General features: G+C 35.7%; 2 protein-coding genes across 4 annotated transcripts; one reads left to right on the top strand and one right to left on the bottom strand.

Moving 5' to 3' along the window:
* Positions 1314–4968, top strand: LOC18586872 (prefoldin subunit 1). Of its 3 annotated transcripts, none has more exons than XM_018129615.1 (7): positions 1314–1524; positions 1714–1739; positions 1860–1913; positions 3075–3180; positions 3425–3431; positions 3545–3629; positions 4440–4968. In XM_018129615.1, the coding sequence occupies exons 2-7, from the start codon at positions 1716–1718 to the stop codon at positions 4551–4553; spliced, it is 390 nt and encodes a 129-aa protein (XP_017985104.1). In that variant the 5' UTR covers positions 1314–1524; positions 1714–1715; the 3' UTR covers positions 4554–4968. The 3 variants fall into 3 exon arrangements, with proteins under 3 accessions (XP_017985104.1, XP_017985103.1, XP_007010507.2); XM_018129614.1 differs by having other exon boundaries at positions 1685–1739; XM_007010445.2 differs by having other exon boundaries at positions 1682–1739.
* Positions 6213–16279, bottom strand: LOC18586871 (nuclear pore complex protein NUP1). Its single transcript, XM_018129325.1, has 9 exons — positions 15864–16279; positions 15142–15188; positions 12378–12490; positions 11734–11923; positions 11309–11611; positions 11132–11224; positions 10323–11045; positions 9537–10057; positions 6213–8485 (listed from the first exon to the last, which is right to left on the bottom strand). Exons 1-9 carry the CDS (start codon positions 16147–16149, stop codon positions 6667–6669), a joined length of 4095 nt encoding a protein of 1364 aa, XP_017984814.1. The 5' UTR covers positions 16150–16279; the 3' UTR covers positions 6213–6666.

Here is a 16864-nt window from a genome sequence, read left to right as displayed (position 1 = left end):
ACATCTACATTGGTAATTCGCATTTTAGTTATTAATTTGTGTCAATTTTATTATTGATAGTTTCATTTCAAATTAATACTTTGCCAACAATGTAACAATTATTCATCTTAGTACATTACATATAATTATGAATTTCATTTCATTCATTTGACTAACATTCAAGTATCTCTTTTATTTTATTTAATGATGTATATCATAATAATGATTTTTTAATATTATTTTCATAAACCATCATTCATTTTTTTTCTTCCTATTTTCCCTTAGACCACTAATTGTTTTGTTTTTTTTTCATTTTTTCACTCTCTTTCCTTTTCATATTTCTATCATACCTAAGAAACAGGAGAACTTATTCCTTACCATTAAAGTGATTAATGTTTTTCTCCTGGGGAACCTCACTACATTTAACATTAATCATTAATTTCCATCTTCAATTTTGGTTGCATTGATTAAAAAAAATTAATTTGGTATCTAAGCTATTGTCAAATGTTCAATTCCATATCTAAATTCATAATTAAGTAGTTGAATTTTGCTTTCATCCATTAGTTTGTAAACGAGATTAACATCGTTAGTCAAGTTCGTGACGTGTTAAAAACTAATCGATAAAAGTAAACAAACTACGTGTTTTCATCGAACCTCTCTCAAAGGCCTTTTTAAATTAGTGAGCCATATCCAACATTGAGTATGTTAAATTCCACCTAATGCTAACATCTAAACACAAGCAACTATCGATGATAATCTTTTCAATACGAACACACTCCTTAAATTTTTGCAACCTAAATGATGATTGTCTCAAATATTTAACCGCTCTCCTCACATGAGCAACCGAATTATTAAATTCGTTCAACCGATCACTACCAACTAAGTTGATTATTTGTGCAATGCATCTTAAATCAAGAAATTTGCCTTTGTACAATCCTAGTTCCTAATTGGTTGAACTTTTTCTTCAAGCACGTTATTGCAACATCATTTGAACTAACATTATCTATTGCGATAGTGAAAACTTATCCAAGTCCCAACCGCACAAACATCTATCTCCTCTATGACTAGAAATTGAACAAAAGTTTAATTTTTTGTGCGAACAAAATCAATAGAATAAACAAAAAAATAATATTTTTTATTTTTAAAAAATTAAAATTTTAATTTTTAAATAAGAAACCATGCACCAACTATTACCCATAACTCGAATTGGATGGAGAATTACTATTAATACTAGAATTATAATATGGAGTATATTAGATCCAAAAAGCTTTACTAAAAAGAAATTAGACCTCAAAATGTTTTAAAAAACAAATGCATTATTATCTTAACCATCGGATTGAGAAAAGAGAGCGTTGGCCGTAAGATAGAAAGTGCTATAAAATCCTTGTATCACAAAGCCATCTTTCTCTCTTTCACGGCGGCGTAACTCTATTTCTGTCCCACTCTCCGATCGCTCTTCACCTTTATCTTCACCCTTTTCCGGTTTAACTTAACCCGACCCGACAGCTGGAAAGACCCAAATACAAAGTCAGATCCGTCATACAGGTATTACCTCACTCCCCCTTTTCCTTTTACTCTAATTTTGTTCTATTTCCAATTAGAATTTTGATTAAGAAGTGTGCTTTTATTTTCTTAAATTATCGTGCTTTCCCATATTCGATGCTAATATATATATGGGTTTAACCGCTCAAAACTCTTTCAGTAGGTGCTGATTTCGTGTGCTTGAATCTTCAGCTATGGCCGACGAAGTTAACAAAACTGTAAGAAATGAAACTTCTCTTCTGGGTTGTTTTCCAAACAAGTCTTCTTTTGATTTGATTGCTGGTAAAGTTGAAGAAAACGAAATCTCATGAGTGTTATTGACGTGTCTTGGATAACAGGCATATTTAGAGATTCAGGGTCGAATGATTGAGCTCACTGGCAAATTGAAACAGGTATGTGTTTTTATCTTTTATTTTGCTGTAGATTAGTTGAATGGCTCTGTATCCTATTGCTTGGTATCTAATTCCAATGTTTTTTTTCATGACTAGTAAAAATAGATTGAAACAGGGACTTGAGTTTTCTCTACCTCTCTAATTATGTCTAGCTGTTGACCTTCTGTTGAGCAACCTTGATACTTAAACTTTTGCAGGGACAAAAATTACTACAAGTTTGATTTAAGACTAGGCATATTCTTTGGCTTATGATGCAGAGAGAATTCGTTTCAATCTTGAACCTAGGATGACCACAATAACAGTTGAAGAATAGCTTCATATTGAGGGTTTTCTTTCGTTTTGGGCTGGGATAAGGGACCATATGTCATATTAAAGACACATAAGATGTGGTAAAAGGTATCAGAGTTGTGGGGAAAACCAAAAGAGATTTTATAGTTGATGGTATCATCGACCGTTCAAGTAAACCCATGGAGGATATACTGGATTGAGCAATAGCATGATCAGACTATTTGTATGATTTCTGTTCTTGTGTCAATCAAACTGTATATTTCTGATAATTGATCGTATATTATTTTAAAGAATGTTCAGCATGTGGGACTGCTGCTGCCACCATAAGCTTCTAAAAGTGTTGTCTTACAGTTAACCCCGTATGTATGCCTTATTCTAGTGCTGAAATACTGTGTTGTTTAATTATACATCTGAACAATCTATGTTTCATTTGCATTTTAGAGTGTATGAAAGTTTTTTAAAATATCAATATACTTATTTCAAATATAGTGAAATAGTTATCTGAAATTGAAATTTTTATTCAACTGTGATGGCAAACTTGATAGCTTGTGCACTACTCTGGGATATGTGGCAAAGAAGCAGGCCTCCTGACTTTTTGTTATATTCTCACATCCAAGCAATTCTTGGTTCAATGAATCTCAACAGTGAGTGCATACTCAATTGTGTACCCATGTGTGTAATGTTTGATGCTGTGCATCCTTCTTTTATTAAAAGAAAAATTTATTTCGGTGTTTAAGTGCAAGAGTGGCTGTTGTATAATTGATGTCAGTTTTATGTGATCTTTTACCCCACTTTAGTTATCATGGAATTGGAGACTTGTGAGAAGTACCTTTAACTTCCGGGACTGAAGTGAGTGAATCATATGACTTGTAGGTGCAAAACCAGATGCGAAACAAGGAAGGAGAAAAGAAGCGTGCTTACTTAACACTGGAGGAGCTACGTCAGCTGTCTGATGATACAAATACTTATAAATCCATAGGTATGATCTTGAAACTCTGGATTTGCACTGGCATGAGATTCTAGTGTTGTGTTTACTTAGTCACAATGGTTAGAAATTCACATATGAGGATGCTACGTTTAGGCTTCTCTTTAGTTTTAGAGCTGGCATTCTTATAGGTCTGTTTCATATGTTATGACTTATGAGCAACTATTTTCATTGGATTATAGAGCGATTGTGCCAAATCTGCCTAGCAATAACCTGTTTTTATTTAATTGTTTTGCAGGGAGAACGTGAGTAATCTATAACTTAATTAAATGTTAATCATGAGTCATGGCCTGTGAGGAATATACATGGTGTGGACTGATGGACATATTTGTTTGCCTTTCTTTCATCATCTGTCCAGGTTTGTTTTAGAGCCTAAGCCAGTTTTAATGAATGAACAAGAACAGAAGCTGAAAGATAGTGAGTCTGCAATTGCTTCATTACAGGTAATTTTCTCTGGTTGTGTAGAGCTTTATGTGCATGCATCTTCTCCACTTGACTGTTGGTTTTTGTTGGTGTTTTTTTTCTTCTTTTCGAACTTTTGTTTTTCCTCTTTTATTCCTGGTTGGAACCACCCCTTTTGTTGGATATTTTACTTAACTAAAAGGATACATTTGCACCATATTAAGCAGGTTACCTCACCATGCTTTGCTTCGTTTGGTTTTATTCTATGCCATAACTACAATGTGTTCAACCATCATGGGATTTGTTATATTTTATGGCTTTTGCTTAATCTTATGAAATTTCGTTCCTGAGCTTTACTTTTTATTAGTACCTTACAAGTGGTAAGCATTCTATTGTTTGTGCTCTATAAGTTTACCAAACCGAAAAAAGAAATAATAATTAAGTGCACATTTTTTATACATGTAATTGTATAAACCAAATTTCAGTCTAAAAGTTTGTAGAAAAGTTCACTATCTAATTGTTGATTGGTGGCTAGATTAAAGTGGTTTAAGGCAAGCCTGTAAACTTTCTTCCAATGAGAGTGAATTCTTGATTCAAGAACAAGAATGTTTGCTTTGGAATGGGGCATTATGCGGTGCACTGCATGGGAGTTGGTTTAAGAGCTGTGAATGAGCCAACTTAAGAAAATATTTAGCCGCCTGGGCTATGCTCTCATTTACATTCTGCCTGATCTTGAAGTCATTCATTATGCTACTATGAACAATTTCTACTATTATTTTAGATCATGAACTTCATCTTGGAGTGCTTATCCATTTTCTCTGAAAGTAACCTAATATATTGAGTTTCGACAGACCTCGAAGGAGTACTTGGAAAAACAGATGGCTGAGGTGGAGAACAACTTGAGGGAGCTGCTGCAGCAAGACCCAGGTCTCGCTCGTCAAATAATGTCCATGAGTGTAATGTGATACTCGTGTTGAAAATTTCTTAGATATTTGGTTCCATTACCACTGTGGCCAAAAAGAAAACAAAAAGACCAGTCATATTCTGCTTTTGTTGTAATAGCATTCCATGTTAGGTCTAAATACTCATGCGTGTGTTCTGACTTGGCTACGATAGCAACTTCCTGTTATTCTCAAGTCTATCAATCGCCATGTCCAGCTTTTTGGGTGTTCACTGTGAAGTAAAGAGATGCAAACATTTTGAAGGGTAAGCCATGACTACAAACATCTGTTCCCCTCCTGGAAGATATTAGTCAGTCTGGATCTCTCAACCTCATGGTTTGTTTCTGATACATCTCAAATCATGGAATAGCTATTATGTAGCAGAAATAGTTATTATGAAGTTTGATTCATGGAATAGAATTATCATCATTTTATATTATTTTAATTTTTGATTGGTAAAAATAGTTTTGAAATAATAAAGGAATAACTGATAATAAGACAAAAATACTCTTTTAAATATTAAATGTTAGGTTTTAACATGCATGCGATAGTAATTTCACGTAATCATTTTAAAATTTTTTCAGGTTATTCTTTAACCCATGGAATAGCCATTACTGAAGAGGGTATATAATAGCTTAGCCTCTTTGGGAATAGTCATTTTGTAATTCACAGAGTGAAAGAGGGTATTATATTACGAAATAATAGGAACGGAATTGCCTATTCCTCCCAGCCAAACATGTCATGAAAGATTTTGAGTCATTTGTAAGCTCACTAATGTCCTTGATAGACCTGCTCGTTTTACTCGGGAAATTAGTGAAGGCATATATCATAATTAGATTTATGTGGAGAACATATAATCTCATATTTATAGTTAAATGATGTAATTAGTTCATGTATAAATTGAATTGTTATATTTTGTGAATTTATTAATTATAATCTTTAATTCTAATACCGTTAAAATTTAATTGTGAAGTATACTGATGTGGCATGGTCATGACGTGGGACAAATGTTGACATGGCACAACGTTGACAGACATAATACATACATTTTCACGTGTTTTTTTTTTTTTTAAAAAAAAAACACCTTCACCTTAAATTAAATTAAATTAAATTTACAAACAAAAAAGGAAAAATTAACAACGCAAGAGAGAAATAATTGATTTTGGAATTAAATAATTGAAATTTCAAAAAGGTATGATCATGATACCTGACCTTGTTTTGAATCTTGATTCTCAATAGACATAATTTTCGAAGAATTTTGAGCAAATTGAGACATTTTGGTGAAAAATAAAGATTTTATGAGATTTTGTTAGTATGTTTGTCAGTTTTGAAAGGTGCAAGGTTGACTGGGCATAATTAATTCCTACGTAAAACCTCTCGATTCTTGTCAGTTTTTAACAAATTACAAATATGTTTCACTTTTACTCTTTTAAATATTTTTCATTACTGGCCTTTTGTTTTTGGATTGTTGCAAGAAAACCTTTAATACCCGTTGAATATAAAATAATTCCATATTTTTGTATAAAATATAGACATGTAGGTTCTTAATCAAAGCAAAAAATAACTGCAAAAATTAAAACAAAAAAAATTGATGGACTAGCCTACAATAAGACAAAATTGTAGTGAGTAGTAATCAATATCGAAGCTCAGGTTGTCGGATACCCTTTTAAATAGCGACTAGAGTTTAAATAATGTGGTCTTATATATCCCATCCGGTTCCTCAGAGATTCTCTCAAAATCAAATTCATAACCATTTTGCATTGTTTTTGTTATGTTACATATGATAAGGGTCGGGTACACCGAAGGACAAAGGTGAAACGCACAATTGCTCAAACCTGCAAAATCTATCATCTAATTATACTACTAGTACAATACAAATGTTTTTCTCAAATTTTTACTAGCAAGACCCATACAAAATTGTGACGAGCTTCTCCAATGAAAGCAGGGAAACTGTAAATGACCTGACCAAAGCAGAACCAGGCCCGCTCAATCCTTCTGCTACCACCCAATGAATTCCATATGGCTTCCCCCTACAGCAACAATCATATGCTGTTCGTCTCCTGCCGTAATAATTATTCAATCTATCACACAGGTCTGTCCCATCAAACAGTTTCCCTGTTACTGTAATCACCCCTCTTTACTTCTTCCGCTGCTTGCGGACCTTCACAAATTTTCTGGCAGACTTGTCACTGCCACCAGTGCCCAATGAAAAGCTCCCACTACCACCAAATTCCAGGCTACCAGAAGCCTGAAATGGAGATGAATTCTGTGACGTGGCCATGCTTGGTTGGCCTCCAAACTGGAAAGAATTTGCTCCCGATGGGTTTGATGCTCCAAAAATGAACCCAGATGTCGGTGGTGATATTGGTTGTTGCCCAAATGTCGCAATAGTCAGTGGAGATGCCTGAACTGTGTCCTCTGCCATGCTATCCTCCATTTGATCATTATTACTAGAAGCAGCTGACCCAAACACCAAGCCAGGACTAGTGTTACCAAACACAGGCTGTGATGAAGTAGCAGCCGCAGCTGAAGTGAAGGAAAACATGGAACTTGAAGAGGCACCAGTGGATGACCCAAAGATAGTAGGTGCATTGCTAGGAGCAGTAATAGAAGCTGATGATCCAAAGGAAAACCCAGATGAAGAAGATGGACTAAATGTGGAACCAAATAGGGGCGCCTTAGGGGCTTGCCAATTGGAACCAAAAGTGCCAGAAGCAATGCCACTGCTAGAGCTAAGAGAGTTGGCTTCTGAAGAGGAAGAACTCATTCCAAATGTAGCCCCTGAACCAAAAGGTTTAGCTTCAGATACTGACGACCCAAACACTGAACTGCCAGAGGAAATAGTTGTATTCCCAGCCAGTCCAAATGATGGAGATGATGCAGATGAAGCAAACTGAATTGGCATGCTTTGAGTAGAGGTAGCAATGCCAGTTCCAGCTGCAGATGCTTGGGTATTAACAGCATTAAAGGGATTTGAACCCTGAGTCTGTATGGTAGCCGTGGATGCAGCTGGAGCACTAAATCCAAAGATGCTGCTTCCTGCGCTTGTGATTGCAGATGTAGTGGAAAAACTACTACTTCCCGTACTAGCTTTTGACAAACATGTACCACCAAAAACACTACTGCCTGGGCCTTTAGTTGCAGTTGTATCTCCAAAGATGCCATTGCCTGTGCTTGTGATGCCTTTAGTTGCAGTTGTATCTCCAAAGATGCCATTGCCTGTGCTTGTGATGGTGGAAAATGTGCTGCTGAAAAAGCCACTTCCGGAGTTTGTGATTTTTGAAGATGTACCACTGAAACTGCTACTTACAGAGCTTGTGACTGCAGCTGGTGTACCACCAGAAGTGCTGCTCACAGTGCATGTGACTTCAGATTTACCACCAAAAATACTACTTCCAGAGCTAGTAAAAGCAGATGTACTTCCAAAAGGAACAATGGCCACGTTGCCAAAGCTAGTACTCTGTGTCTTGGCTTCAGTTGCTTCCCCTGAAGTTGCTGATAATGTTGAAGCTGAAGTTGATGGGTCCCCAGAGGATGAAAATTTGAAAACAGGTGCAGCCATAAAGGAGGGGACTGAAGCCGGCATAGAGGGGCTGCTAGTACTGCTGATGGTGGCATTGGCAGTTGTGGAAATGGTGGCAGCAGCAGCAGTGTTACTATTGGTGGTGAAAGACGTACAGTTGGTAGAGCTAATGGATGAACTTTGACCATTACTGGAGACTAAAGATGGTGTTGTTGAACAGAATGAAAAAGGACTAGAAGCAAGAGACCCATTATTTAGAGTAGAACTATCTGCTGAGGCACCAAACTTGAATATGCTTCCAGCTGAGGTCGAAGTTGATACAGCAGAGGAGATTGCAGTTTCAGCTGTCCTGAAGAAGACCCCGTTCAGAGTGTTCTCTTTATCAGATTTATCTGACGAAGAATTGGTTGTACTGGGAGCAGTAGAAGTAAAGCTGCACATAAAGCAGATAGGCAAAGCTTTAAGAATAAAACTCCAAAAGACCATATATACTAATCAATAGTTGTATTGAGAAGAAACAGATTTTTTGTGATTGTTAGCAAAGTGAAAGAGGGAAGGTGACTGGAGCTACCAAACGGAAGCTAAATCTCATAAAAACTCCCCCAGGAGCACTGCCTACTATATTGGATAACTTTACATAGCTTTTCACTTCTTATTAGAACTTCATCTATTATTAGTATAAGAAAAGTCTTAGCTTACTAATTTAACCATCAATACTTTCGAAATTATACACTTTATGACTTTACAAAATATCACTGTATTTATAAGTAAGCCACTTCAAAAATAATTTATACAGTTTGCACCACGCTCCTACCCTCCCAAGTCCCAACCTCATCTTGCAAAACTAGATTTCCACCAGTCAAAGGTCAGCCATCATAAGTGATGCAAGAGTATAACAATCAAATGTCAATTATTTAAATCCTGATTTTGAATTTCCTAATCGTTACAGCAGCAGCTTTAATCAATCTAATGAAGAAAGTTTTCCCCACTTCTTTTCTTCTTAACCCCAAGATAGTGCATTTGAAAGTTTGAAGGTAAAAGAAGGTAAAGTAATGGGGGAAATGTAAGAGAATAAACTAGAGTAGAAAATCAACTCTCTATTATGCTAATATGAAATAATTATTAAAATAAAATTTGAAGGGTTAAAAACAGGATCATAAGCTCAAATTATTGAAGTGTTATCTACTCTTAAATCAGGAGGATTTGAGGGAATTTAAACAAGTGAAGTTCTAAGGGAGATGGAAAGAGCTTGATTCACCTTCAAAATCCCCTCCCCTCTTTTAATAGAAACTCCTGTTCATGGTAGGGTAAACCTTTTACTCCCTATCAATCAACTAACCCCTCACATATTCCATTGAACCCACTATTAGTTATTCCAAGTACAATGCCTGCATTTAGAGGCATAGAAAGAAAGAAGGGGGGAAAAAAAGGCAAAGTAAACAACCTTCCAAGCAAGAGACATTGAATAATGCACATATACTAACCTGATTGAGTTCTCTAGTTTTTGGTCTGAACTTGTGACAATCTTGACACCTGAAGATTCACTAACTGATGAAACGTCGCCTACATTTGTAGAGGCAAAGCCAAATGTTGGAGCAGCTGCATGTGGCTGCTTTGCTGGAACAGATTTCTCCCCAAAGCTAAGCATGGGAGAAGTGGCATTTGATTCCTTAGAGGCAACATCTTTATTGGCTGTTAAAGTTGACTGAGTGTCCGACAATATTGCCTGGACAGATGAAGTCGCCACCTGTGCAACTGGAAAAGTAATACCATCATTCTTTTCAACTACTGATCCATCAGATGTTCCCAAATCAGGTTTTTTGCTTAATACCAAACTTGAAATAGGCTTAACTTCAGAAAGACTAGAAGGCTTCTCTACTAATATAGCTTCAGCAGCAGCACCCTTACTTCCCATGACACAGTTATCCAACTTCTCTCTCCCTTCAACAAATGTAGCAGATGCAGCTCCATTAGTATAGTCATCTTCATCCAGATCCAGATAATCCTGTGACAGAGACCATAAATTTTAAGGCGATAAAAATGGAAAAAGAAAGGGAAAAAAAAGTGAAGTTCATAAATTCCTTTCTCAATCCAAAAGTAGGCATTTGACAGTTTTTTTCTTCTGGCATCAACAAATCAAAACAATAGCACCTAATAGGATGTAACAAGAGGAATTTTAATCATTGATACTCTATTCGATCACCAAAAGCAAACCATAACTGAAAATGATATAACACCTCAACTATATCTGTTTACCCATTAACGCATACCTCATGTGCACTCATCTGAAAAGCCCATCTCTTTTGTTGAGGTAGCTGTACAACAGATTTGATCACAGCGGAATCAGCAGCTTTAACATGAGGAACATTATCCTTCATTAAACTATCAGTATCTACACCATTTACTGCAGGACCTGACTTTTCAGGGAAATCAACCAACTTTGTTGAGCCATTTTCTTCAACCTTATCCTGCTTGTGAGATGTAGAGTCTCGAACATCAGGCAGTGCAGCGTGAGAACCACCCAACTTGCCAATATCATGCATATTCTCCAGAAATTTTGAAGAATCTACGTTTTCAAGGCTTTTAAGAGCCTGCCCATGTAGCATAGATGGTGACAACTTCGTTGGTGATTTTTCCCTTGGGGAGACCAACTTGTCAAGTTGCTGTAATATTTTTAAAGCCATCTCGCTGGACTTGGATGGAACAGGGGTAAAACGTGTGCCAGGAGTGCTGTTATCCCCATTCTCCGCTAGAGCATCAGTAAAGCTCTGCCTAACTTCACCCATTAAAGCTGGTGTCTCTCTTAGAGATACATGATGCAGAGTATCTAAACCAGCTGAACTAGAGCCAGCTTCATAGGCAGATAGAGGACCACCAGAAGCAGGTAAACTTAAGTTTTTTGAAGAAAGAAGGTTAGACTTCTGACGGATGCGGCGAATAGGGCCAACAGATCCTATATCATTGTCTAACACTGAACTCCCACGCTTCAAAGCCTGCAAGGGAAAGAAATATATCCAGTGACATTCTCTAGATGAGAAAATCCTGAAAGAGAGAAAAAAGAATGGTCCTGAATTAGTACCCCTTGGCTAGAGCCAGAGATTCTGTTTTGCTTCCATGCACTCTGAGATGATGATAATGGTCCACCAAAAGCATCACTTGCAGTCCCAGCTCCCTAGACAAAGCGCAAACAACTGGAATAAGAAATACAATAAACAAGCAATAATAAAAAAGAAAATGTTTTCTCTAGCATATGAACCTTGAGGACAGCCGCTGAGTTAACCCTGGAATAAGGTGTTCGTGCCATACTATACACTGCAGACCTGCCCCGTGATCTTGGGGTCACAAAACCATTTCCAAGATTCCCAACATGGCCAGAAGACCTTGGCACAAGTGACATTGTGGGTGATTTAGAATGGAAATTTTTATTGCTCAGCAAAGCTAAATCTCCCCTAGGCACTTGATTGTGTAATGCAAGTGTTGATATAGATACTTTCGAAGGCCTACTGCCCATGTAAGCTTTTGCAAGCTCAGCAGGTGAAGCAACATCCTCATCAAGGACCTGCAACATCATGAAAGTTTTTATTTTCCATCTATGAGATGAAAATTATGCAGACCTAGCAAAAAGCACTTGCCGGTATGATACCCCAAAAGCAAAAAGAAAGGGAGGAAACTTTTCCTTACAGTTGAGGTGACAACAGGTGTTGAAATAAGACGGTTCTCAGTCCCATTTTCTCGAACCGGAGTCTTTGGGAATTCTTCTTTCCTGTCATGTAAGACCACCGATCTCACGTCAGACCTCTTTTCTTCATTTCCACCAGGAATATCAACAGTTCTTGAATGTAGTAAAGTCGTCAAACGATCAATTTCAGATCTGCAAAGGAACAATAATGATATTCATCATCTACAGCATCAAGAAAATTCGTGTTGAAAGAATTACTAGTTAGCTTAAAGAAACATGATCAGCCACCCACCCAAATAGGTGGAGCTTATTCCTATATAAGCTGAAGCAATAACATGGAAACTCATAAAGTATGACAACGGCCTCTACAGATTTGTAATTAGATAGCACAAAAACCAACTAGAAAGGTCAAAGAATAACTAGAATTTGCAAATGCATCAAGAGATTCAATCTATTTCATATTCTCGGCCTTTCTTCCAGGAGAAAGGAACTTAGAGAAAAAGAAACTTTTCCTAAAGCATGAGTGCACACAAAAAGAAAGTGCAAATTATCAGAGCAAATGCCATGAATTAAATTTGGCAAGGTAGCACAATTAACCATTCATTTCAATTTGACATCAATAAGATACAGTTCTTGATTATCTTGCCTTGTAAATGTCTTCTGCTTTAAAATTTCCTCAAGTTCGGCAACTCCATCTCCATCAGTATGATTACTGGAATTGTCACATCGTGTGATGGCTACTTCCAGAACAGGAGAATCCTATGTGGGCAGATTTACATAAAACAACAAAGAATATAAGTTGAGTTCATCTAAAACAAAATCAAATTGAAAATAATATTATCACAAGAAAAGGAGAGACAAAGTAACCACCACAATTACCAATGATTAAAGATGGATTATGAAAATTTAGGACAAAGTGTGTCACCAACATTTAGCGCATGTGACCCACCAGTTGAGTTCTATCACTCCCAATGATAGGTAGCATACCAAGAAAGGCTGTGTTTAGTTTCAAAACATGAGTGTTTTGTGTTTCACTTTCATACAATACATTAAATCTAGTAAGGAAGTGTTTGGTGGATAAAAATTTAACTGAAAAATGAGAATGAAATAGGTTTAATTGTTTCAAACAAAAAATTGAACAAAAAATGAAAAGGAAATGCCGAAAATAATTAGTAAAGAAATGATGCTCTTATGAGCTATATGAATCCCTCAGGTTCAAATCTCCCATAAAGAGAAGTATAGCAGTATACTGTATCCTAATAGCTTTTAACATAAAAATAATGGTTTTTAGTTTTTTTTCATATTTAATCCACTGAAACAAGTAATAAGCATATGATCTTGTACAAATTTAACCAAACTTTTGTTTATTAATCATTTATTTTCACTCCAAGTTTCACTTCATATTTTTATGTACCTTTCTTATGTTTCTTTTTTGTCTGGCAGTATTGTGCCATCTTAAATTTTAATTTAAGGATATTAAAGTTACTCATGTTCATCAAACATTTTCAGCGTGACTTTTCCAAAAAAAAAAACATTTTCATTGTGTACTACTCAGAAATTCCAATACCCTGCGCTCAATATTTTCATTCTTAGAGAACAGTTATTTAATTCAATTACTGAAAGTATTTCCAAGAAATCAAAAAATAGGCAATCAGAAATATTTTCACAGAACCAAAATGAATACCGCAAATGAAAAATGTTTTAAGAAGCCAAAAACAACCTAATATTCACAGTATATTCGCCTTACAAATCAATTCAGAAGTGCAGTTTGAGTGCAACTGCACTTACCCCAATAGCAAACTTCAATGCTAAGTTTGGGAACATGAATTCAAGGAAGTGGATATGGATTTTCTATGTTATAACAAAATGTGAGGATATGTGCATGCATTCTGTTAAAATAGTTAAGATTCAATACATCTAAGTATATAAGAGGGTATAAGAAGATGAACTTCAAATTCCCTATCTCACAAATGTACATCAAATTTATCACTATGTAGAGATCTAACAAATCCATGCATTGATAAGAATCAACAAAATAGGTTCAGTTTAGAAAGGATGAAGTCTTTTTCAGGAAAATATTTTCAGGAGCTTTGTGTGTTTAGAAGACAGAAAATACATTTTTCAGGTAAAACAACTTATGGGTCACTGGGAAAAACACCCCTTGACCCTGTAAAATGTCTTATGCCCTTTACAGGTGTAAGACATTTTCCAAAGGCTCTTTTTGCACCAAACACTTCACCCCCTTTCACCAAGGCAAACGACTGGCCACCACTGCCCCATTCCATTCGTCGGCATCAGGAACAGCCACCACATTGTCAGTTTCCTCCACTGATGACTTCCTTCCCTTTCTTAGATCTCTTTTTCCTCCCCCTTTCTTCCTCTCTTTCCCACCATTTTTTCGTCCCCTTCTATCTCTCTTCTTGTCAATCTCCATGTCCTTTTCTCTTCCTCATCTTCCTTTACCTCTTCCCTTTGTTTGCCGTTGTTTTACTGAGGCCAAGGAGATCCAACCCAGACAAGACTTCCCATTTCTGGTTTTCAAACTCTTACCATGACAAGCCTGGGTAGTGCTCCAGCCAAACATCAATTACTTTTGAAAAAAAAAAAAATTGCTTCACCAACTAACATTTAAACTGAATATTAGTTTGGATTTTAATTAACTTGTTATTTAATTAGTTTCAGTTTTGGGTTTTCATTAATTTGTTTTGAATATTTATGACTTTGTTTGGGTTTTGGTTAAGTTGCTTTAAATCATGAAAACTTATTAATGATTATGAAAATATTTTAATTCAGTAAGCATGAAAAAAATAATGGGAGGAATACTTTTGTGTTGTAATTTCTAATTATTTATGTATGAAAATTTTGATAAAATTTTTCATTGTATTCCAAACACCAGAATATATTTAACACAATGATATCCAAACGATAGAAAATATTTTCTTTTTAGGAAGTTATTTTCATCAGAAAATATTTTCCTTCAGAAAGTCAATTTCAGATTATCAAATGGACCCGTAATGTTTTTATGCAATCCACCACCCAATTTAAAAAAAAAGAAAATTGAAACCCAAATCCCTTCTTTCAAATTCAACTTTCCAACTGAAACCTAAGAGTCCAAAAGTCCAATCATCTGCCAAAGAAGATAATCAATCTTCGAATATTGCACTAATAGACTTCTGCACATAGTGCGAAGATGGTACAACCACATAGCATTTCCAACGTATAATTATATTGAAGAGAGAAAAGAAAATTTGTACTATATGTTCAAAGTTTGCAAATCATTAGGTCTTCTTTTCTCAGCTCTTAAAAAGTTAAAACCAAAAGTTAGCAACTAGTTGGTAAAAGATCATTTAATCAAGCTAACAGGAACACAACCACCAAATAGGTTTAAATATGAAAGCTCCAATACTTACTGTTGAAGCTGCTTCTGGTGGATTCTCCCTCACTTCCTCATTAGTCTCTGATGATATTCATACATGCAACAATTAGTTAACATCACAAAAAAAAAAATTATTAATGGTAATTCAAACTACAAACATGCCCTAAAAAAAGAAACCTTAAAAGAATAACTGTAATTACCAATCTACATATCTAAGCATTAATTTTTGCAAGGAGAAATTTAAGTAAAACACCACACATGTTTCGCACATTTGATATCTTCTAGTAATCATCCACTACCATACTTTTTAATAACACATCAATTCTCAATTAAAAACAACGTTGGGCAATTACGCACTGGCTCTCCTCTACTATTTGTGTTATTGGGGAATTATTATGTCATTCTAAAATGAAGCATACATCAACTAATAAGAAATATCATGCACCAAAAAAAAACCGAAGAAGAAACTGCTCTCATTTCAATAAAAACAGCACAATTGTAAAGAGAAGTATCATTCATCACTCAAACTCTCGAAAAGGAATAAGAAAAAAAAATCTCCAACTCACAAATGTCCTCCTCAATCAGAGAGCACAAATTCCCCAGTCAAATATTACAAACTATCAGTCCAAAATCCCAACAATAAAAGCAACCCTAACCGAACGCATTTCCACAATAAAGCAAAAGCAAAGAAACTGTTTTCGTTTTTCTGTTCTTAATATCAGAAAGAATAACAAAGAGCAGAGGAAAAAACCTCACCGGGCTTCGGCGCTTCCGGCGGATGAGGCGGAGGAGGAGGGAGGCGTTTCCTGAAGACGGAGGCGAAGAGTCTGTGAGCACTGGAAGTAATAAGCCTCTGCGCTGGATCCAACAATTTCGATAACCAACCATTTCTATCGCCGCTAGCGCTGGGGTTCCTTATTGCGGTCGGTGGTCGATCGTACGGGGTGGTTTGCGTTGTCCTCCGAAACGGCCGTTTCCTGAACTTCCCTCCGGCTCCGAATCCGCCGTCGTACGGGTTACTCTCTTCACGCGCCGTCGCCATCAGAGAGAGAGAAATGAGAAAGGGGAAATGAGAGTTAGGGTTTGGGGATTTTGAGGAAAAATCTTAAAAAGAGAACAAAAGGATGGGTTAATTAGGGTTTTTATTGCATATTGTACGCAGAAAGAGAGAAACTTAAAAAAGAAGAAGGGGAAATTAAAATTAAAATTTAAAACATTGGGGCTAATGTATTTCTACGGACATACGTATATTTGGCAACTCTTACTTAAAGAGCGCTGATAACGTCACTGATTGGTGGTCATAAATGAGGTGACAGACGAGTATGGACCATTTATTAACGTAGGGGAAAAGTAGTTGGGTTTTGTTTAATGATCAAAATTTTGTTGATTAAGATTGAACGGTGCTGATTTGAAGGTGCTTTTTGTCTTTTTCTCTAAAAATTAATGAATCTATAAAAATACTCTTACAAATGTCGTAATGTACTTTATCCTTTCTATATATATACTTTCACATTCAAGCCCATATCTTTATTTATAGTAATTTATAAGCACATAATTTATATTTATAATCTTTCTATATTTATAATATTCCTATACTATATACATGAGAGTATGGAAACTGATAAAATTTTTTATTACAAAAATAGGCATATTTATTCATTATATTTCTTAAAAGATATTGTTATTTTCAATTATATTTAGTATTTATAAAAATTCATATAATTTTTTTAGTATTAAGGAATTACTTTCATTAAAAA

Source organism: Theobroma cacao, chromosome 10, assembly GCF_000208745.1.
Source record: "Theobroma cacao cultivar B97-61/B2 chromosome 10, Criollo_cocoa_genome_V2, whole genome shotgun sequence".
Taxonomy (NCBI): Eukaryota; Viridiplantae; Streptophyta; class Magnoliopsida; order Malvales; family Malvaceae; genus Theobroma; species Theobroma cacao.
Note: the sequence above shows the minus strand (reverse complement) of the source record. Positions and strands in the feature narration are given on the sequence as shown.